Genomic DNA, 23348 nt, shown 5'->3' with positions numbered 1-23348 from the left:
CCAGAAGCACCCTACAACAAGCCACACAACCAAAGTGAGTTTAAAGCAAAACTGGCAGAAATAACAGAAACCTTCATTCTCAAAGACAAAACCTTAAAACTAAACCCAACTGTTAACTTCCAAATCACTCTGGTGAAAACCATCTTTTTGTTTAATTAACAACTCGACTAGCTTAGTAAACCAATCAGAAATTACACCGACTTCACTCTATTTCCTGATATAACTTCAATATTTCATATTTTTCGGGACATGGGGATTACAATTCTCTCCTTCTACCAATAGATTCGTCCTCGAATCTAAAACCACCACAGCCTATGGCCAAACGCCTCCACCACTGTCACAATGGAACGCACCACAAATTGAACCCACTTGTCAGCCCACCTTTGGCCCCTAACCATCACAATCCTGACCCTCCCGGTCAAGACCAAAGGGGAAATCAAAGATTGAACCCCCATCAATCTCCAAACCCGCATCTGATTACTATGATTATCCCAAATTCCTTGACACTTTTTTCCCCAACTCATCTACTCTTAGGTCGCAACCTTTGAGCCATAACAATTTCACTCTCAGACCCCTGTCTTCGAGTCATATCGATCTCACTCTTATACCCCCGTCTTCAAGCCATACCATCTTATCCTCGGGTCATCACCCTCGAGATCTTAGTACAAGGAGAACTCCCATCTCCTCTGCCACTCTCGAGACCGCAACCCCTCAAGCTATCGATATCTATGGAACCTCTCGTCCCCTCAGGAGAACCCCATCTCCTCATGAGTTGTTCAGGACTCCCCACCTTTACAACAAACAATCATAACGTCTATAAGCATTTGCTCAACTAAGATCACCTCCTGTTATCCACGTACAATATCGCAATGTCATACAAACCATCATATTCTCTCTCGGAAAATCACCACCGCCTTGGCCATTTCAAAGCAACACTCCAAAACATCCACTTCCATAAATTACTGCTAACGGTATTTTCTGATACCGACGTGATTCACCACTTTATAACAACTTTCCAATAGTCACCTGCACTTCACCGAACATAAACTAAGAACTCCAAGCAACCACACAACGCAATAAAGAACTTACCGTGGAATCTCACTGAAAGCTCGAAGAGGATGATACTAGGACTCCATACCACACACGAATTGACTCAGTAGTCATAATGAGTTTTCAACACACAACCAACAGTCTCACAACATCATGCACCAAGCACCAGAAAAAATAGTTCAACCAATTAAATTTCCTAAACCGCTCTAAACCATCCATTAACCCGCCCTAGAACCATAAGGGCTATGCTACCAGACTGAAACAACCCGACCCATTTTTTAATAATAATTAAATACCCTAGAATATTTAATGACACCCAAACAATAAACCAATAACAAACCAACATACTCAATGGAAGACATAATAAACCAGTTCTAGTTTATTAGAAATAAATTATCAACCATAACCAACAAAAGTCACCAACTTAACAAGTTTCTAGCCAAGGTTCCAACCACCAAAATAAATCATAACCAGAAAACACAACCGAGACACTAGATCATCCTCCTCCTCATCACCATGATTCCACGCTACATATTACCTGCACCACAAACACAATGAGATGCGTGAGTATTACCAGAAATACCTAGTGAGACGATCCTCCCATCTACGAGCTATACACACAAGCATATCGAGATAACAATCACATGAAAAAAACATAATAAACTAGCCATTAAACAGAACACCCAATAACACATTCTCCACACCTATACATCATCACACAAAACAAGTGAACATTGCAAAACATGACTAAAAATATGCCTAAGAAAGTGTAAAATAGAGAGACATAAACACCCCTAATATGCTCAAATTGTAATACCCTAATGGTACTAAAAACCTTGCAGTTGTAATACTCTAGGGGTCGAATCCACAGAGACTCTAGATCATAGACTTATTAATATTTTAATTATGCTAAATCAAAATATTAATATAAAAGTAATGCAGAAACAGAAATTAAAAGGTGTTGTAAATTCAAAGTATCAAAGAGCTAGGCAAAGGGAATTTCTCAGGAAATTACAGATTATTAAATAAATAAATTAATAGGATTCAAGCAATTAAAAACAAATCTAGAACTCTAAACTCTTTGGGACACTTGCAAAATTGGACCCCTAACTTGAGTCAATTGCAATGTTATACCCCTCTTTTTCTCTCTCCAACATTTGCCACTTTCTCCCTATTAAATCCTTGGCCATTCATTGTATTCACAAAAATACAATTATTTCTGATTTATTTGAATTTCTTGCGAAAATGTTTATTACATCCATATCTTCATCTTTTTCTTTTATTTACGGTTGTGCCACCGCCATCAATTTTCCAACAACCATGAACAACCAAATTTGAAGCTCTTAAAGCTTCAACAACCTGAATTTGTAAGCTTAAATAACACCCAATGCTATGAGAACTTCATTTTCTTCCATCTCCTCTCCATTTTAATCCAAGAAAATTTGCAAGTGCATTTATCTTGTTATATGTCATGATCCGTGTTGGGTTTCTTCGGTGGTGGCTAAAGACGATGTCCTTGGTGCTTGACATTGCAAAACAACCACAGATAAGGTTATTTTCCGGTAGATTTCGTGATTTTCCTTGATTTTTTTGCGAAATTAGACTTCATTTGTTAGTCTAACTGTCATAATATCATGTAAAGTCTATTATGTGGTCAATTTTGCAATGAAAAATTTATCGAATTTCGAGCTCGTAGACTGAAATTTCAATCTCCTTAATTTCATTTGAAAACAAAAAAAATATGGTTTCGACTGCATTATAATCTTTCCGTCAGATACTTCATTTGCAGTCTACTAAGGTGTATTTTTGCAATTGACCAAATTCTTGAATTTTTAGTTATGACTGCCGAACGAAGTCTTCTTACGATAATAAACGAGTAGACTTCTATAGTGACTATTTTTGGAGTTGACCAAAATATTTAAGCATTGACCGTAATATTATTATATTAAAACAATTAGTTGACTGCAAAAGAAGTCTACTAATTAAAAAATTAAAATGTTGGTCAACCCCAAAAATGACCACGACAGACTGCAAACGAAGTCATCATTCCTGGAGACTTCGTACGTAGTCTACTTGGCGAAATTCAAACTTGGTCAATTGCAAAACTAACCACGACGAAGTTTACATTTTCTTGTTGACGGATAGATGAAGTCTACTTGTTAGACAGAAGTCTACTGTAAAGTCAATGGGTTGGTCAATTGCAAAAATAACAAGAGTAGACTATAATCGAAGTTAACTTGTTGAAACTTTCTAAGAAGTCTACTCTGTTATATGTTTTTAATTGCAAAACTGACCAAAAAATTAACAAAGGAAGACAACAAAAGAAGTCAACTATCCTAGTAGACTTCATACGGTGTCTGCTTTATTAAATTGTAATTGCAAAAATAGATCACACAAAATAGACTTCAAGGGAAGTATCTTCATAGAGGCTAGTTTATATCTAAAATGTTGACATCAACATAAAGTCGTTAAATTTTGAAAACCAATTTATTGCAAATTGGTGAATAATTTTTAAGATTTTCTTGTAGTTGTGTGAAAGAATCAAGGAAATGAAACTTTGTCCTTTTTATTACAGACTCTTAAATAACATGATCACGTCCCGTGCTAATATGTGTCTCTTTTAAACACAGACCACACACATGTTCTTTGCTCATTCGCAGACTTATGTTACAAGAGTTTATGTACAATGGCGTTCTTCGGTTTGTTTGCTCCCACCACCTGCAAATTGTCTATTTTTAACATTGTAACACCTCCCACATGTATAATACAATCTAAACCAGATACAAGACTCGATGATATGTACGAAAAGCAACTCAAGTTTTCTTCATTTTGGCCACAACAACATTTCAGTGAAATTTTCAAGGTCCTGCAGGTATTGTATATTTGTAGTCTCTCAACAACAACCATGAAACTTCAGCTCAAGAAACATCATCACACAAACTAACACAATTCACATAACATGAGCAAAGACAAAGCAAAAATCAGAATGAGTTCATCTCCAAAGTGAAAGAAGCATTATTAATCTAAATTTACATAAAATGATATAGCAAACTGAACAACAAATGAGCTTCAATCTCCACCTTCTCAGTGACACTCTCTTCGAATCTTACGCCCCACAGCTTGGTCTCCTTTAAGTTGTGTTGTCATCGTGGCTCATTAAATGAAACGGCGGCAGACTCCGTAACTTGCTTCCAATCCCGGCAAGAGAGAGGTAGAACGGTGTGTGGATGAGGCAGAAGGGGAACACGATGCAAAAACAATTTTTAAAACAATCAAAGTGTGGTAGTGAAACTAACACCTGATTCGTGGATGAAACAAAAACCAACCAAGTTCATTGTGAGCAAAACCAATAATAGACAATGAAACGTTCAGTTGGATTTGGAGGCCACTGACCATACTGCTGCTTGATCCACGTTCACTTGTAGTTGGTGCTAGTTGTCCTACTACCTTGATGATATTCTCTGTTGAAGACGTTCTCAAATTCCTCTTGTAAGTGCTGACGACCTGCAAACAACTTTACAAGAAATCAATTGGAAACAGAACCATATATCTTTTGAACGAAAATAAAACTTTACCTTGTCAGTCTAATGGCGGTTCTTCATTCAATTGGCTCCTTGTTATCTTGGTCTTAAAGAAGTTCCTGAATAAAACAGGTTAGAATTTTCAAGAGGTTTGTTTTCTTAATTATAGATTGACGGTGTAGTTTGCACCTAAAAACCTTACTTGTTTGTGAAGACGTTTCTTTATTTGTCGAGGTGATGTCTCTAAACCCTGCAAAAGTAACTAAATTTTCAAAAATAACAAATCTGAGAATTTCATCAATCTTAACACTACCTTAATCTCCTTCTGCCAGAAAGAATCCATTTTTAGTCGGAAGCTAAGAGAAGTCAAGTTCAAAATAATCTATTAGCAAACAAATCACTCACAACAAAGTAGCTACAAACAGGGTATAAGCCAATTTGCAACGAAATCAGAACTCAATAAAGAGCAGGGACTTAATACGAAATCCCAAACTCAGATCCAAAACGCAAGACCAGTCAAAAGCCTCTCGATGGTATTGTAGTATAATCAATTCTGACAATTTTGAGAAATTTAAACCTTGAGAAACGAGGATGAGGAAGAACCCTAATGAAAAGAGAATGAGAGACCCTAACCTTACCCGTACCACCAAGAAGAGCTTCATCGTTGCGGGTGCTCCGACGCATCTGTCGATAAGATTCTTTGGTTCTCCGACTTTGCCGATGAATCCACCTCTTAGTTTCTTCTTCTATGTCGCCTTCCTCGGCTTTACCTCTCAGCATAACCGAAATCCTACAAGATTAAAAATTTCAGTTAGGGATCGGATTACCAATAGCTTATTGTAAGGCAAGATCTCAAAAAAGAGAGACATAGGATAAGACAAAGAAAAGAAGAAGATATTACCCGTCTAAAACTCGAGATTAGGGTTTTAAAAGGTCGATCTCTACACCATGTTTGACAGAGAGAAGAGCTGTAGATGACGTAGATGACAAAGATGAAGAAGAAAGGTGATTATGATGAGAGACAGAGATTTTTTCGTTTTAGAATCACTTATCGTGAGAGAGAGAGAGGCTGAAGGTGGAAGAGGAAGAAATGAAAGTGATTAGGGTTAGAGTGAATGAAAATTAGGCATATATAACTCGTTAATTAAAATCGATCGGTTATGCTCCGCTGAACCGAACCGAACTGGTAACCGAATTATTAAATTAATTCCACCGATCGGTTTGTTGATCCTCTGCTGCTGAAAACCGAACATCTCGGTTTAATCGGTTCGGTTCTCTCGGTTCTGACCGAATGCCAATGAATTAATAGTTGATGGCATAATAAAGTCAGCCACCAATAGTCTACAGAGAAGTCTACTTAAACAAACCCTAAATCAAATAATTTTAACCTAATCAGCCTTTCCTTCCTTAATTTGATTCGTTTATATGTAAATTTGTTTTATTCCAATGCAGGAAGTTTATGTGGTTATTATTTGGTTGTTAGGTTTATCAAATTATTTTCTATAATTTTTTAATTAAAATTTAAACTATAATTAAAGAGTAGACATATTTTTATGTCTTCTAGTTGACGTCAATTTGTAATCCACCTTAAAGAAATCTATAGCAGACTGCCTCCGGGTTACATCTATCATTTTGACTTCTGTTTTTTGTTTGGTCGTAAGGGAGTCAACTGTAATTTCATTATCCTGAGTGGTTATGTTTCTCAAATATCCAATATGGGGTCTACGATTTCATTCAAATGCAAATAAAGGTACAAAAAATGCAATTGTCTCGAACTCTTTTGTAAAATAAATCAGTTCTCACTGCAAATATTATCTAAATTTAAAAACAGAAAGTTCAAATCTCTTTGTAAAATTCAAGGTTAAAAATCAGCTTTAAAAACAAGTTTAGATTGTTCACAAAATTATTACATTAAATCTCTTTGCAGAAAATAATTTTGCTCATCAAAAGGTTTTATCAGGAAAATCAATTATACTCTCATATCAAATTATTTTCCTAAGATATTAATTCTAGGTGATCAATCAGAAATTAATATGAAGAACAACCTTAGATGAAGATCACAAAAGATAATGAATCCTAAAAATAATAGATCTAATAAACCATAAAAACCCTATGAAAAACTCTAAACCTAACAAGCAAACTACTCAGACATATTTAATGAAGAACAAAACATATTTTCTGAATAATAAGCAATTGAAATTAAGAAGTAAGAAGGGAGTTCAAGAATCTTCTCTCTACAGATGAAATCAGATCTATCTCTCCCAAAGCTCTCAATATCTCTTCTTTCCAATAGGTTACAGAAAAATAACTTTGGTTTTAACAATGACCATAAAAATCGTAAATATACTCTAAAACACGTCTTGGGCCTTAATTGCAAATAAGGGAAACTTGGGCAAATTTTGTAAATCTTCTAAAGCTTGTGGAGAAAACTTCTGATTGGCTTGTGGCAGTTGCATCGAACGATGCAGAGGTAGCATTGGTCGATGCATACTCTTGAACTCGTCTCTCACCTTTGTTGATCAGCCTTAATGCTTTGATTATGCTCCAAATCATCTTTTTTAGCTCCTTTGCGTTCCATCCGTGCCAATGGGTACTTAAACCTATAAAGACTCAAAAACAACCTAGAAAACAAATCAAAAGACTCCAAAAGCACACTTATACCATGGTTAAAAACCACAAAAACCATAATATATCAACTCCCCCTGACTTAGCCTTTGATTGCCCTCAAGCAAAACAAAAACTTAGACCTGTAAAAGAGGTTTGAAAACATGGAATTCACTCAACTGCAGGTAACTGTTTTTCGCACTCTTCATCGCCTTGATCTTCAGAACTTACTTCATATACTTTGTCAATTGAAAAGTATCAACATTCCTTACTCAAATCCCACAATCCTTAGGAATCTCTAGTCTCACCATTGTCATCTCATTACATAAATTAAAGCAAGTACAAGTGAATTCTTACCTTGGTGTATCGATCAGTGGCATATGGACTCTCTTCAGGCCAAGACATTCTTCATACATCTCATTTCCTCTCCCTTTTCTCACTTCCAAGGGATTGATTTTTTTTTACTTTCAAACATTTTCTCTCTTTTTTTTTTAATCAAAGGTGTAAGCGAATATCGGGGTCATCGGTAATTTACCTACCCCTCGCTTCCAAGCTTTGTGTGATCATTTGACTCAAGAGTAGAATAATGGGGTCACAGGTAAATTACCTACCCCTCTAAACTGAAAAAAATCATCTCATCTTTTACTCTCCTTTCTTCTTTTATTTCCTGATTTTTTTTTTAAAGTACCGAAGGGAACAGAGAGGGGAGACATACTTTGAAAAATTGCACTGTCCTGTATGGCCCGAAGAAAAAGTCTAGTCCACTGATTTCAAAATCCAAAGTAAGAGATTAAGTCCGGTTAAAATCCTGATAAAGTTGAGACAACGTTAGTTTAACCAGATATCCTTTGGATAAGGGCTTTCAGGATTGTTGATACAGCTCATAGTCTTTTTCTAAACTTTAGTTCTGAGATCAAGCATAATCAAGATTCATAAGAGTGTTAGCCAAAGCACAGAAACCATTAGTTAGATATCCTAATTCCAAAAATAAAAATATGAAAAATTTGACTCAAAAATATGGTTTTGACAGAAACAAGAAAGAAAAAGTAGTTAGTTAGTAAGTAGCCTCCCCCAGACTTAAACAACATTGTCCCTAGTGTCATCAAGCCTGAGATTGACTAAAAAAAAAAGAAAAATCAAATTGAAAAAGTAGTGAACGAATGAACCAAATCGTGTTACCAACTGTTAATCGTTGTGTCGACCGATTCAAAGACTGCATCGATCGATGCAAAGCTAAATCATTCAAAAATTCGACGTTGAATCTTGTTAGTTGAATTTCTCTCATGGATGTCAGCTCTGTTAAGAATCACTCAAACACAACATTAAATGCAACATGATAGATAATGGTTCATAATGCAATACAAGTTAAATCTGAAACAAATGACAAACTGACTCAAGAAAAAATAAAAATGACTCAAAGTGAAAGAGAAAAAGGATAAAAGAAACCGTAAACAAAATTAGGATCGATCCTCAAGATCAGCATCGCTACCGCTCCTTCCACCAAGGGGAGGAGAACGTGATTTGCGCCTAGTGGGACAGACGCAGCCACACCGAGACAATCGAGAAATCGCGTTCCAGATGGCACGCATGGTGGATATCTGGTACTCCTGGTAGGCTCCTTGACTTATAGTAGTAGAAGGTTGTGGTGGCTCAGGAAAATCTAACGCTGTAGTGCCAGAGGAGGAACCGAACTCAAAACCCCCAGCAGGGTGATCATCAGCAAAACCGTCAGCAGGTGTGGTAGTGCTCTGGCGACGGGAAGGTGATGGTATAACAAAATCAGCGGGACCAGGAAGAAAACGCAACTGCTCTGCATCCTCTCCAATAGTGGTGAGTTCTGGTCATGGCAATCTGATCAGATGAGTACCAGTAGAATCACAAAAACGCCATAGCATCTCCCTCTTCATCCAAGTGGAGTTCCTCAAATGCTCCTCATCAATAACGCACCTCTCCGTACAAATGGAGACAGAGTCAGTAGCAATATGCAGTCGCTGAAAAATAGGAGTAAGCACACTCCCCACATACTCTTTCTACCCACGCCCAAAAACCTTAACCTTCAGAGAGATCAAATGGGAAGCAAACACTGCACCATAGTTAACCCTCTCAGGGTCAACCCAGCTATCATCCTCAACAATCAAATCATAAATCCCATATGCTATTATTTCCAACTCAGTCACTCTCATCTTCCCAAGCTCCATCTTACACAAAATAGTGTTGGCTATGGCCCTAAAAATGTACCTGTTCACTGGATGCCTCACATCAGTCATAGTGGAACGTCGGGAATAATAATCGCCAATACCAAAGTAGGACCAGAGATGCGAGACATCTACAAACTCTCCTGGAAGTAAAACTCCCTCTGGCTATCTGCTAAAACCGTAAATATCACAAAGATCGGGTAAAGAAATCTCATACCGAACTCCTCTAATGAAGAAGGACAGACTTCCTTCACTAGCTTTCGGGACCTGCTCGTTCTGGAAAAGAAGGCGGATTGAAGCCATGAATTGCCGGACCAGCTCCGGAAAACAGTCATAGTAGTGAGTGCACATGGTCCCTAATCCAATCTTCTCCAAAAGTCTCAGCACCTCATCATGAATCCCAAGCCTCTGCATAGTAGCAGGATCAACAAACCGAGTTGGCTTGATCTCAACCTTCAGCCAGGCGTTGTAAAACAGAGTCTCATACTCTCCCCAAGTATCAAGTAGCGGTCGGTTGATGTAATCAAGCTTCTTAACTTCTTCATATGGACTCCCAGCCCATACATGTTGTGGTGCAATCCGGTGTCCTTCTCTTCTTGGCCATGGATCGTGACATGTGGCTTGAAGAGGTGCATTAGGAGCTGGAAGTGGTTGGATTGGCCTCAGTGGAACTGGAGGAGGAATCGCCGGCGGTGGAGAGTCGCGAAGGTGCGGCTGAGCGACGGCGGAGGTGGAGCGGCGAAGTCTCTTCGATCTTTGGCGGGTCTTCATTGCTCTGAATTGGAAAACGGATGTGGGGATCGAGTAGAGGGGAGAAAACCGAGCAGTTTGGGCTTTGAATCGATGGATTTGATGAAGAACTGAGTGAGATATGATCGATTTAAGTTATGTTCTTCGCGGGTCGATGCAACTGTTTGGTCGATGCAACTGGGCTTAATCCGGCCCACCATCAATTCGATTATTTCCAAACCCAAAACCCGTTTAGTCCAATAACTTGATTTGGCCTTGCATCGACCGATGCACATGTTGTGTCGGTCGATGCACCTGTAAATGTTTTACGGTTTCCTGTATCATGAAACTCAAAACTGAAAATCAATATGTTAGTAAATCCTAAAAATTAAAATAAAAAATAAATAAATCTTACCAGTGGGTTGCCTCCCATTCAGCGCTTGTTTTAAGTCATTAGCTTGACTTGGCAGCGGATTAGGCAGAAGGTGCATCATCTAAACGCACACTGTGTCTGTCTGGTATCCCGGTATTAGCCCAATAATGCTTCACCCTCTGTCCATTGACAGTAAACTTCTCCCCCTTGGAGTTTAGCAGCACAACAGCTCCATAGGGTCAGACTTCTTGGATAGTGAATGGTCCGGACCAGCGAGAACAAAGCTTACCTGGAAACAACTTCAAGCGAGAGTTGTACAGAAGTACCTGATCATTAGGCTCAAAATTTCTGGAGATTATCTTCTTATCATGATAAGCCTTGGTTCTCTCCTTGTATAGCTTAGAGTTCTCAAATGCATGATGTCTAAACTCATCCAACTCATTCAGCTGAACCAACCTTCTTTCTGAAGCTGTCTTGACATCAAAATTCAGCAATTTAACTGTCCATGCTGCTTTGTGCTCTAACTCCACTAGAAGATGACATGTTTTCCCATAAAGCAGATGAAAAGGTGTAGTTCCAAGTGGTGTCTAATATGCAGTCCGATATGCCCAAAGTGCATCATCTAACTTGGCTGCCCAATCCTTTCTTGTAACACCCACTGTCTTCTCAAGGATTTATTTGATTTGGCGGTTAGAAACCTCAACTTGACCACTAGTCTGAGGATGATATGGGGTGGCTACTCTATGTTGAAGTCCATACTTCTTCAACAACTTATCAAACACTTTATTAATAAAGTGATTACCTCCATCACTGATAACAATCCGAGGCACTCCAAACCGTGGAAAGATAATGGTCTTCAACAGCTTAAGAACCACAACATAATCATTCTTGGGACTTGGAATAACTTCCACCCACTTGGAGACATAGTCAACAGCTACAAGGATGTACTTGTTCTTGTAAGAAGAAGGGAATGGTCCCATAAAATCAATGCCCCAACAATCAAACACTTCAACCTCAAGAATGAAGTTTTGTGGCATCTCATACCGTTTACTGATTTGACCCTTCCTCTGACAGGCATCGCATCTTGAGACAAACTCATGAGCGTCTTTGAACAGCGTTGGCAACCAAAATCCTGCTTGGAGAACTTTGGAAACTGTCTTGAATGTAGCAAAATGTCTGGCATAGTCGGATCCATGACAATGAAACAAAACGTCAGGTACCTCAGTTTCTGCTACACATCTTCTGTAAACTCCATCACTGCTATGCTTATACAAGTAAGGTTCATTCCAATAGTATCTCCTAAGATCTCTCAATAATTTCTTCTTTGCATACCTTGTAAACTTTTCTGGTTCCACCTCTGCAACAAGGTAATTCGCGATATCAGCATACCATGGTTGATCAGAAGTAGTTACAGCAGCCACGTCGTCGTCAAACTCATAACCCGATGATTCCAAATACGTGCGTCGATCGATGCATGGTACTGCGTCGATCGATGCATTCACTAAGTCTTGTTCGTATCGAGATGCAGCATCGATCGATGCACCAGCTGTGTCGGTCGATGCATTGGCACGGGTCTGCAAAAATTTCCGAGATAATGTAGCTTGAGAACCAATATCAACAAAGTAGTCATTCTCCTTTAGCAGTGAATCATGAATTGGAACATCATCTTCTATCTTAATCCTTGATAAATGATCAGCTACTCCATTCTCTATCCATTTCTTGTCCTTAACCTCAATGTCAAACCTCAATGTCAAATTCTTGAAGAAGAAGAATCCATCTTAGTAACCTTGGCTTGGCCTCCTTTTTCTACATCAAGTATTTGAGTGCAGCATGATCTGTATGAACTATTACCTTTGATCCAACCAAGTAAGAACGAAACTTCTCAAAAGCAAACACTACTGCTAGCAGTTCCTTCTCTGTTGTTGCATAATTTCTTTAGGCATCATCAAGTGTTCTACTAGCATAGTAAATAACATGAAGTTTCTTATCCTTCCTTTGTCCTAGCACTGCTCCCACTGCAAAATCGCTGTCATCACACATTACCTCAAAAGGCAAATCCCAATCTGGTGGTTGAACAATTGGAGCACTCACAAGCTCTTGCTTAATCCGTTCAAAAGCTAAACGGCATTCATCAGTAAAATCAAACTTGACATCCTTGCATAATAGAGCTGAAAGTGGTCTAGCTATCTTACTGAAATCCTTGATGAAGCGTCTGTAGAACCCTGCATGTCCAAGAAAACTTCTTACCAACTTTACACTATCTGGTGGTTGAAGACCTGTCATCACTTCTATCTTAGCACGGTCAACTTCAATACCAGCTTCTTAAACCCTGTGACCAAGCACTATACCATCTCTAACCATAAAATGGCACTTCTCCCAATTAAGAACTAAGTGCTTCTCTTCACATCTAGCTAGCACTTTGCAGAGATTATCCAAACAGCTCTTGAATGAAGACCCATATATAGAAAAATCATCCATGAAAACCTCCATGTAATCTTCAATCATCTCTGAAATGTCGCAGGAGCATTACAGAGACCAAAAGGCATTTTGCGGTATGCAAAAGTATCATATGGACAAGTGAAAGTCGTCTTCTCCTGGTCATCAGGATGAATCGGAATCTGGAAAAATCCGGAGTAACCATCCAAAAAGCAGTAGTATGGATGATTAGCTAACCTCTCAAGCATATGATCAATGCACATCTGGTGTCCGGTGATTGTCCGTGTCGGAATCAGTTCATTCTTGTCATTCTTCACCACTGTAACTCCACCCTTCTTAGGAACAACATGAACTGGACTAACCCATTTGCTATCAGAAATTGGGTAGATAATCCCAGCATTCAGCAATTTCATGATCTCCTTTTTGACAACATCTTGCAAATTCGGATTTAGCCTCCTCTGATGCTCAATAGATGTCTTAGCTCCTTCCTCAAGATGAATCCTATGCATGCACAAGTCCGGAGAAATCCATGCAATATCATCAAGAGAATAACCAAGAGCTTTGCGAAACTTGCGCAGCTTGCTTAGCAATAAAGTGAGCTCTGCATTGTTTAAGGAAGCATTAACAATAACAGGACAAGAAGAATTTTCACCTAGAAATGCATACCTTAACCCTTGCAGGAAGTGTCTTGAGATCTAGCTTTGGAGCTTTCTCAAGGCTCCAATCTGATAGTTTCTCAGCTTGTGAAGAAGTACCAACCAATTCCTCTTTTGCAACCAACTTCTTCACTTGCTCATTAGCATCTAGTAGCTTGACATACCCAACAGAAATGTCATCTAAATGCTCAGCTTCTTCAGTAGAAGCAACCAATGCTCTCAAGAGGATCTTCACGATGCAGCTCCTTGAAAATCTCTTCAGCAAGATTAGACAATGTATCCACATAAAAAGTTTGACCATCTATTGTTGGCCTCTTAACCAGCTTATCCATGTCAAAACGCATCTGCAAATCTCCAACATTAAGACCAATCTGTCCTTTCTTAACATCAATAATAGCTCCACCAGTAGCTAAGAATGATCTTCCCAAGATTAAAGGATGCTTAGGCTCTTCTTCATAATTCAAGACCACAAAATCAGTAGGTATCAAACAATTACCAATCTTAATTGGAACATCTTCAAGAATACCTTTAGGAATGCGAACTGATCTGTCTCATTTTGTGGCTCTGGCTCAAAAATCTCAACATCTTCAGCAAAATGGACTGACTTCTTTCCAACAAGAAGGTTATGAACTGTATCCAACTTGGCATTCACTGTAGCAAACTGATTTGAATCACACCCTTCATGTGCTCTTTTCCGCTCAAAGTCTGCATTCTTGGTACTGTTGCTTGATGCTAGCCTTTCAATCAATTGTTCAGCTTCATCTGGATACCTTGTCTTGAAATTCCCATCACTAGCAGCATCCAAAGCCATCTGATACCTCCAATCAATACCACTGAAGAAGATACTAATCAATTGCACCTTTGAGAACCCATGATGTGGATAGTCTCTCTGAAATGCTTTGAACCTCACCCAAGCAGCTTTGTACGATTCAGCAGGTCCTTGTCTAAAGGTGGAGAGCTTAATCCTCAGTTCATCAGACATCGCATCATCATAGAAGTAGTTCAAAAATGCCACATTGATGTCATTCCAGGTCTTCAGAGATCCTGGTTTGAGTTTCCTTAGCCAATAAGAGGCTTCTCCAGCAAGAGAGTAGGGGAAGAGCTTGCAATAGAGATAGTCCTCTGTAAATCCATTAGCTTTTATGATTGTGACTATATCCTCAAAATGCTCAATATGGTCTAGAGGCTTCTCATGGGGCAAATTCTGGAATGGTCTTTGGCCGACAAGAGCGAAGTAGGTAGGCTTCAACTCAAAATCATTCCTAGGGAATTGAGGAGGGACAATTGCGGAGCGGTTCTCATAGAACAAGTCTGGTCTGTTGAAGTCCGCAAGAGTCTTGACAAGCTCTCCATTGTTATCCCTTCTGCCTTGAAGGTTCTGCTGGTCGTTACCATCCAAATCCGCACCATTCGCACCAGCTTTGGCATTGCGTCCATCGACGCCAATGTTGCATCGGTCGATGCCATCATTGCGTTGATTGACGCGACGTGCATTCTCATCGGCCACGAAGAGTTTTTCCTGGATAACCCGTCCTTCAACATCAAGTTTCTGGCCTTGCTCTTTGTGCACATGACCCTCTCTGGCCTCATCAAATGTCAGAATGATTGGATTGACCATCTTTGATGATTTGGCTGCTTTGTTTTTGTCACGCTATAGTTTTCCCAACTCTTGGTTCGTAAGATTCAAGGTAGGACCGGTTTGATTTTTCCTGGTGTTGGGCTTAGGCATATACCAGAAACACACAAGAGAAAAGAAACAAAAGCGTGTGAGTCAAATAAGAAAAAAAAAAGATTTAGACAAAATCAAAGACTTTAATGTAATGGTGAATCAAAAGAGTCCCCGGCAACAGCGCCAAAATTTGATATGCTCAAATTGTAATACCCTAATGGTACTAACAGCCTTGCAGTTGTAATACTCTAGGGGTCGAATCCACAAAGACTCTAGATCACACAATAGACTTATTAATCTTTTAATTATGCTAAATCAAAATATTAATTTAAAAGTAATGCAGAAACAGAAATTAAAAGGTGTCTTAAATTCAAAGTATCAAAGAGCTAGGCAAAGGGAATTTTTTCAGGAAATTACAGATTATTAAATCAATAAATTAATAGGATTCAAGCAATTAAAAACAAATCAGTTCTCTCTGCAAATAATATCTAAATTTAAAACCAGAAAATCCAAATCTCTTTGTAAAATTCAAGGTTAAAAATCAGCTTTAAAAACAAGTTTAGATTGTTCACAAAATTATTAAATCAAATCTCTTTCCAAGAAATAATTTTTCTCATCAAAAGGTTTTATTAGGAAAATCAATTATACTCTCATATCAATTTATTTTCCTAAGGTATTAATTCTAGGTGATCAATCAGGAATTAATATGAAGAACAATATAAGATGAAGATCACAAAAGATAATGAATCCTAAACATAATAGATCTAATAAACCATAAAAACCCTATGAAAAACCATAAACCTAACAAGAAAACTACTCAGACACATTTAATGAAGAATAAAACATATTTTCTGAATAATATGCAATTGAAATTAAGAAGTAAGCAGGGAGTTCAAGAATCTTCTCTCTACAGATGAAATCAGATCTATCTCTCCCAAAGCTCTCAATATCTCTTCTTTCCAATAGGTTGCAGAAAAATAACTTCGGTCTTAACAATGACCATAAAAACTCTAAATATACTCTAAAACACGTCTTGGGCAAATAAGAGAAACTTGGGCAAATTTTGTAAATCTTCTAAAGCTTGTGGAGAAAACTTATGATTGGCTTGTGGCAGCTGCATCGATCGATGCAGAGGTAGCATCGGTCGATGCATACTCTTGAACTCGTCTCTCACCTTCGTTGATCAGCCTTAATGCTTTGATTATGCTCCAAATCATCCTTTTTAGCTCATTTGCGTTCCATCCGTGCCAATGAGTACCTAAACCTATAAAGACTCAAAAAAAACTTAGAAAACAAATCAAAAGACTCAAAAAGCACACTTATACCATGGTTAAAAACCACAAAAACTATGATATATGAACCCCCAAAACTTATCTCTTGATATTCCCCTATTAAAAAAGTAAGGGGATGAGGTTTGAAAGTGGGGACTCATAACCTCATAGTGTCAAGAGAAGGATTCAAGTTATAGTCCTTAAAGATAGTTTAGCGGTGCTAAGATCAGTCAACATACTAAAAAATATTTCTCTATCCTTATCACAATACATCGATATAGTTCATCCTCCAACTAACAGTAAAGACTTTCGATTCCAAAGAACATCTCTTTCACATTCAGTAAAGTGTTAAGCGAATTCTTGCAAATAGAAAGTGAATCAAGCTCAATCTGTTTTAAGGATAAGGCTTTTGGAGGTAGGTTTCAAATAGTATTTTCAGGTGGCTTACTCTCAAACAAGAAGGAATTCTAGACAATTGTGAAAACAATCTAAGAGTGAGAACAATTGGGGCATACAAAGCTTAGCTCTTGATGATCTACCCTCCTAGAAGCTTTTCAATCTGATTCTACTCTTTTCCCATTCCTTTTTTTATTCAACACCCAAAAACATAAACCGTTAACACCCTTGATCTTAACTTTTTTTTTTGCAATCCGTAAGATATTAACTTTGAATAGCTAGCTCTCTTTTACAACTTTTTTCTTCTTTGCTATACTCCTATTCTTTTTGTTTTCTCTTTTCTTTTATCTTTTTTTTCTTTCTAGGAGACTATAGCAAAACTTTTCTCATTTTTTTTGTACTTAGACACTTAGAGCTAATTAAACAAAACTTTTATCCTCAACCCAATCCGGAATAAACATGATGTAACGTGCGTGAAACAAAATCCCGGTTTAGGATGTGCATCGATCGATGCAGACGATGCTCGTTTAGCTCGTTTAGGATGTGCGTGAAACAAAATCCCGGTTTGGAAACCCTAGGGGTGTGTATAAAAGGGAAGCTCGACGTGTTAGTGTGTGTTTTAGTATTTTGTCGTTTCTGGAAGTTGAGAGAAGGAGACATCTTTGTAAAATCATTATGTGAGTCTTTTGTGCATGTTGCTGGAGGGATCTGTCCGTGGGAAGGGAGATATGAACGTGGAGTGACGTTTGGAGGCTTCTAGAAGGCTTGGATCTTGGTGTTTTTTTGTCCTTTTCTTTCTAAATCAAGGTGAATGCGGGACCATGGCTTATCTACGCGATTAGATGTGTGTTTTTTGTGTGTTAGCTAGACTTGGATTTCAGTCGGCTTATGATGTATGGGGGCTGAGCGATGGAGTCTGAGGAGACACAGGTCAGGATGTTCATGAGGGTCCACTACAGGGAGGACTTACGCCCCAAGGGCAGACCTAGTGGAGATTGCACCTGCTAGCAAGGACGACCTGAGGGAGCAAGCCGTGGTGGTTAGCCCAACAGTTCGGACAGAGGATATGCTGGAGAAGATCATTACTGGCAAAGGCCGCAAGCCGGTGCTGGGACAGAGGAGAAAGTCGGAGGACATGTCGGGTATGCTGCAAGGGGGATGAGGTTGTTTTGGGTGCGGAGGCAGGGATCACAGGTTGGCAGACTGTCCCAAGAAAGGTGACACACAGGAAAATCGTTGATTGTGTTATCATTGTGGGGAGGAGAGGCATATCAGACCTTTTTGTCCTAAGTGGAGGAAGATGTTGGAGGTAGTGGCGCAGCCGAGGGGAGGACTGGGTGCCCAACCGGGAGTTTAGTTTTTGCTTCTAGTTCTTTTTCTTTCGGTTATGTATTTTTGTTTGGAATTGTAAAAGATTCTTGCATTTGAGGTTTTAATAAAAATGGAGTTTTTTTTGGACATTTGACTTGTGTGTCATGTGGAAAAAGAAATCGCTCGAGATTTCATTACATGGAAAGTTTCCATAAATAGAAAGTTTTATGACTAGTTAGAATTTGTCTATTTTTGGAAAGAGTGCATGTGAACATATAAAGTGGTTGGGATGTTTTGGAGTGTGGCCTAGGAGTTACCAAGGTGGAGGTGATGTTCCGGAAGGGAATATAGTGGTTGGTAGTGTAGTGACGGACCCTCACTACAGGATAAATTTATCCTAAGGAATGGTCCCTGGAAAGACTCGAAAGCAAAGAGAGAATGAAGCAGAGAAGGACTGATCAGTTGGACGGACTAATGGACATGCGTACAGGCGTACGCGGTATCCACAGGACAGCGTACGGGGATGGACGAGTGTGTAAGATTTAGAGTAGAAGAAGTGTAACTTAAAGAACACAAGAGATAGAAGAGTTAGCGGTTTAGAGTGGAGAGAGTGTAGAAGTGTAAAGTGTAAAGGAGAAGAATAATTCTCACTTCTTACTTGATTTAGTTCATAGATACATTCTAAATATAGACTCTACAAAGAGGAATATGTTGTACAAAGATTCTATGCACAAATATCCTAGGTGATAGTGACATCCTAAGCTTAAGGCAACATGTGACTTCTTATGCGTCCCACTTGCTTGACTCGCTAACGGTCACATAAGAAGGATCTAGAGAGAGTTGACATTTCTTCACACGAATCTGGTGAAGCTTCTCATGGGCCTCAATCATAAGCGGCGAGATGGTACGGACGGCCTCTTTCTCTCCTTGTATGGATGACTGTACGGACGGTGCTTCTTCATGATCTCAACTTATACTCCCCCTCAAGCTTAATCTTTGAGATTCCGAGAATAAGCTTGCAACTGTGATCACCTACCTCGTTAAAAACCATAGTATAGAAAACCACTTGGGAAAAACTATACATAAGGGAAAAAGAGTGTAGGAGCAAGTGAAAGAGAGTTCATGGTCTTGTAAGATCCATGAGGCCAAGTTTGGAGCGTATGTATTCACACACTTGGGGACTAGCTGCTTTGGTGAAGACGTCGGCCAGTTGCTCGGAGCTTTCGGTGTAGCATGGCAAACTAACTCCTAGTTGAATTTGCTCCTGAACCTTATGACAATCAACCTCGATTTGTTTTGTTCGCTCATGAAACACCGAATTTGATGCAATGTGTATGGCTTCTTGGTTGTCGCAATGCATGGTGATCGGTTTTGTTGATTCAACACTAAGGTCCTTGAGAAGCTTCTTTAACTACATCAACTCGGTAGTGATTTTTCTCATCGCTCTATACTCTGCTTCGGCACTAGAGAGAGACACCACTTTTTGCTTCTTGCTCTTCCATGTGATGAGATTGCCTCCTAGAAATGTGCAATATCCAGTGGTTGAACGCCGATCTTCTCTATCTCCTGCGTAGTCTGCATCACAATAGCCTACGAGTTCCATGTTTTCATTCTGTCCCATCCAAATGCCTTGTCCTGGCGATCCCTTGATATACTTTAGGATTCGGTTGACTATGTTTCAATGATGAATGGTTGGAGCTTGCATATGTTGGCTTGCCTGATTCACAGCAAAGCAAATGTCAGGTTTGTAATAGTAAGATAGATAAGCTTACCAACTAGACGGCAGTATTGAGTGACATCTTCAAATGGAGTGACATCATCCAAGGGAGTTGATATTGGTTTCGCTCCAAGTTTTCCTACTTCATTCAAAAGCTCAAGTGCATATTTTCTTTGAGATAAGAACAGTCCCTCTTGAGAGCGACATACTTCTATCCCAAGAAAATACTTTAACTCACAAAGGTCTTTAATATCAAATACTGATTTGAGATAAGTTTTAGTGTCTTGCATGCCTACCGTGTCATTCCCAGATATGATGATGTTGTCAATATACAAGAGAATGATGATAATACCTTTGCTGCTCGGAAGTGTGAAGAGTGTATGATCTGCTTCCGATCTCTTGAACCCTCGATCGATCAGAGTCTTGCTTAGTTCATGATACCACGCCCTAGGCGATTGTTTCAGCCCATAGATAGCATTCTTGAGCTTGAATATCTTTCCTGGTTCGATGGTATTTTCTAGGCTGGGTGGAGGTCTCATGTAGACTTCATCTTCAAGTTCCCCTTGTAGAAAAGCATTCTTGACATCCATTTGCCATAATTCCCAACTCATATTTGTAGCCAAGGATAGAACCACTCATACCATATGGAGCTTAGCAACTGGAGCAAACGTATCAAGATAGTCCTCCCCATACATTTGTGTAAATCCTCTTGCTACAAGCCGTGCTTTATAGCGCTCAATCTCCCCATCACTCTTGTATTTTATAGTGAAGATCCACCGCGACGTCACTGCTTTCTTGCCCTTTGGTAGGTCAGCCTCATCCCATGTGTGGTTTTGTTCCATGGCGGTTTTCTCAGCTTCCACAGCATTGCACCACACTTTGTGCTTCTTAGCTTCTTTATAGGTTTGAGGCACCCAATGTTTGTTAACTTGTCCAAGAAAAACTTGGTGCTCCAAAGGGAAATGTGCAAGAGTGCATACGACTTGAATTGGATGAGCAACGACTACATTGTTGTAGTACACCCTAGTGACATTCTTAAGCCGTTGACTTCGCCTTAGAGGAATGACATCACCAGGATTTTCGTCCTCATCAGGTTCTTCAGTGACTTCACTCGGCACCGGCTCGACATTATGGTTGAAATTTTCAGTGACGTCACTCGGCATCGGCTCTTGATTATCTTGGTCTAGGCTCACATCCTTTGAGTTGGATGCGTCAGTGGAGTTATCTTCAGGTAGCACTGGTGATTGTTCCATTGAGTTTAGATCACTGTGGTTCAAATTGGTTCGATCATTTTCAACTCCAAGTCGTTCAAGGATAATGCGGAGATTGCTTGCCCGATCAGATGGTGAATTGGACAAGTCTTTAAGCTCTTCCCAATTCTTCTTGTCATAGTACCCACAGGATTCTACAGTCTTAACATCACGCGACACCAACACCCTTTTTGTTTCTGGTTCATAGCACTTATACCCTTTTTGTGTTGTAGAATAACCGATGAGCATACTCTTGGTGCTTTTTGCATCTAGCTTGTCACATAGTTCTCCTGGTTTTAAAACAAAACAAATGCACCCAAAGACTCGTACGTGATCAAAGGTTGGAGTTTCTTTGTTTAATACCTAAAAAGGAGAAGTGTCTTGGAGAATCTTGGTCGGTAGTCGGTTGATGAGGTAGCATGTGGCAAGAACAGCATCTCCCCAAAAACGTTTTGGAACGTTTGTATGAAACATCATGGACCGAGCAACCTCCATTAGATGTCTATTCTTTCTTTCGGCCACACCATTTTGTTGTGGAGTGTAAGGGCAGCTTGTTTGATGAATAATTCCATGGTTTGAGAGATGTTGTTTAAAAGCATGACTTGTATATTCCCCACCATTATCTGATCTCAAAATTTTAATCTTGGCATTATAGTGGTTAGTCACATAATTTTGAAAACTAACAAAAGCTTCAAGAACTCTATCTTTTGTAGGAAGAAGAGTTATTCAAGTATACTTGGATTTTTCATCAATAAAAGTAACAAAATACTTTTGATTTTCTCTAGACAAACAAGGAGAAGTCCAAACATCTGAGTGAACAAGATCAAAGCAATTCTCATAATAGTTAAAGACTTAGGAAAGACAGATTTGCAATGTTTACCAAGAATGCAAGGCTCACACTCATTATTTTTAAAAGAAATACTTGGAAACACAAGTTCTAAAGCTCTAGTGTGAGGGTGTCCTAGTCTAGCATGCCAAATGGTACTATTCGCTTTAAAAACAACAGAATTAAAACAATATGAAGAAGAAGATAGGTTCAAGTCCTCAAGCGCATAGAGATCCTCCTTAGTGACTCCTTGGCCAAGAACTTTACTTGTCTCAATATCCTGAAAATGAACATTGTTAGGAACAAAAATTGCATAACAGTTTAAATCAGTAGTGGCTCTTTTAACTGATAGAAGATTTGAAGTAAACCTAGGCATATAGAAAGCATTAGAGGTTTTATCAAACAATTTTAATTTTCCGATTCCTTCAACAGAAATCTTTTCACCATTTGCGATAATAACAATACCAACAGCAGGTTTAAATTTCACTAATTAACTTAGGATCACTAATCATATGATGTTGATAACATCATTATTTTACCCATTTTAGCTATAGTTTTAGTATGCATTTAGGAAGAGTTTAGTATGATTTCAATGCTTTATTGTCTATTATCAAGTATTTTAGATTTCAAGAAGGTTTTACAGGTTTTATAGCAAAAAGGACCAAAAGACAAGGAAAATACGTTTTAGGAAAGTTTCAGATCTTTACAGTACGGGAAACTTTTGAAGACCTTTCAGAACTCGCATTTCGACGTACTTGGTGTCTATGGAAAGCTGAGAGAGTCATAGTTTTCCTCGAAGTAGAATCAAGTCAATCCATTCAACCATCAGGAAGTTATGCCCGATTTACCGAGACGTGTTACAAACCGACGTAAGGAGAACCATCAGGCCAATGGACTTTTTATTGAAGGCCTGACCAGCGACCACCACGGCGGCCCAGTCCAAGTCTTCACCACGTTCTCAAAGCTTCCTACGCCGTCCCTTGCCATGCACGCACTTAAAAAGAAAAGACGTTTCTACCCTTACAAAACCTTAAACCTAGACAACACCCTATAAATACTCTTCTAAGCCCTAGGGTTTAGGCTGTGCCGAAAAGTACCAAGTGTGCAATCATTGGAGCAGCCAAGAGACACGACCAGAGGACCAGCCGTCGACCAGAAGCTCTCTCTCTCTCGTCCCTCTCTTTGAAGCTTTGAGACCCACCAACTCTTCCTATTCTATTTGCTTTGTACTTTGTTTCAAAAGGAAGAAGATTCTACAACTTTGTTTGACAATCATTGAAGTAATATCTAAATCCTTTCTCTCTATTTATTCTTTTATGTTTATAAATTATTTAAACCTTCTTT

At 38.9% G+C, this 23348-nt stretch overlaps 1 protein-coding gene, 1 long non-coding RNA gene and 1 other non-coding gene across 10 annotated transcripts; 1 reads left to right on the top strand and 2 right to left on the bottom strand.

The window, feature by feature from the left end:
* Nucleotides 1-3962: 3962 nt before the first annotated feature.
* Nucleotides 3963-5684, bottom strand: LOC104779559 (uncharacterized). 8 transcript variants are annotated; one of them, XR_015596394.1, is made up of 7 exons: nucleotides 5473-5675; nucleotides 5205-5361; nucleotides 4885-4927; nucleotides 4774-4833; nucleotides 4626-4690; nucleotides 4444-4554; nucleotides 3963-4348 (listed from the first exon to the last, which is right to left on the bottom strand). It is a non-coding gene; the product is annotated as an uncharacterized LOC104779559 (long non-coding RNA). The 8 variants fall into 8 exon arrangements; XR_015596395.1 differs by having other exon boundaries at nucleotides 5210-5361; XR_015596397.1 differs by lacking the exon at nucleotides 4885-4927 and having other exon boundaries at nucleotides 4761-4821; nucleotides 5473-5684.
* Nucleotides 5685-14430: 8746 nt separating this feature from the next.
* LOC147945210 (small nucleolar RNA R71) lies at nucleotides 14431-14537 on the top strand. The gene has a single exon (XR_015597931.1). It is a non-coding gene; the product is annotated as a small nucleolar RNA R71 (small nucleolar RNA).
* Nucleotides 14538-20563: 6026 nt separating this feature from the next.
* Nucleotides 20564-21427, bottom strand: LOC147945209 (uncharacterized). The gene has a single exon (XM_087509147.1). It carries the CDS (start codon nucleotides 21425-21427, stop codon nucleotides 20564-20566), a length of 864 nt encoding a protein of 287 aa, XP_087365273.1.
* Nucleotides 21428-23348: the final 1921 nt, after the last annotated feature.

The sequence above is a fragment of the Camelina sativa genome, chromosome 4 (genome assembly GCF_030686135.1).
Source record: "Camelina sativa cultivar CO46 ecotype springtype chromosome 4, ASM3068613v1".
Classification (NCBI taxonomy): domain Eukaryota; kingdom Viridiplantae; phylum Streptophyta; class Magnoliopsida; order Brassicales; family Brassicaceae; genus Camelina; species Camelina sativa.
This window is presented reverse-complemented; position numbering and strand designations above follow the sequence as displayed.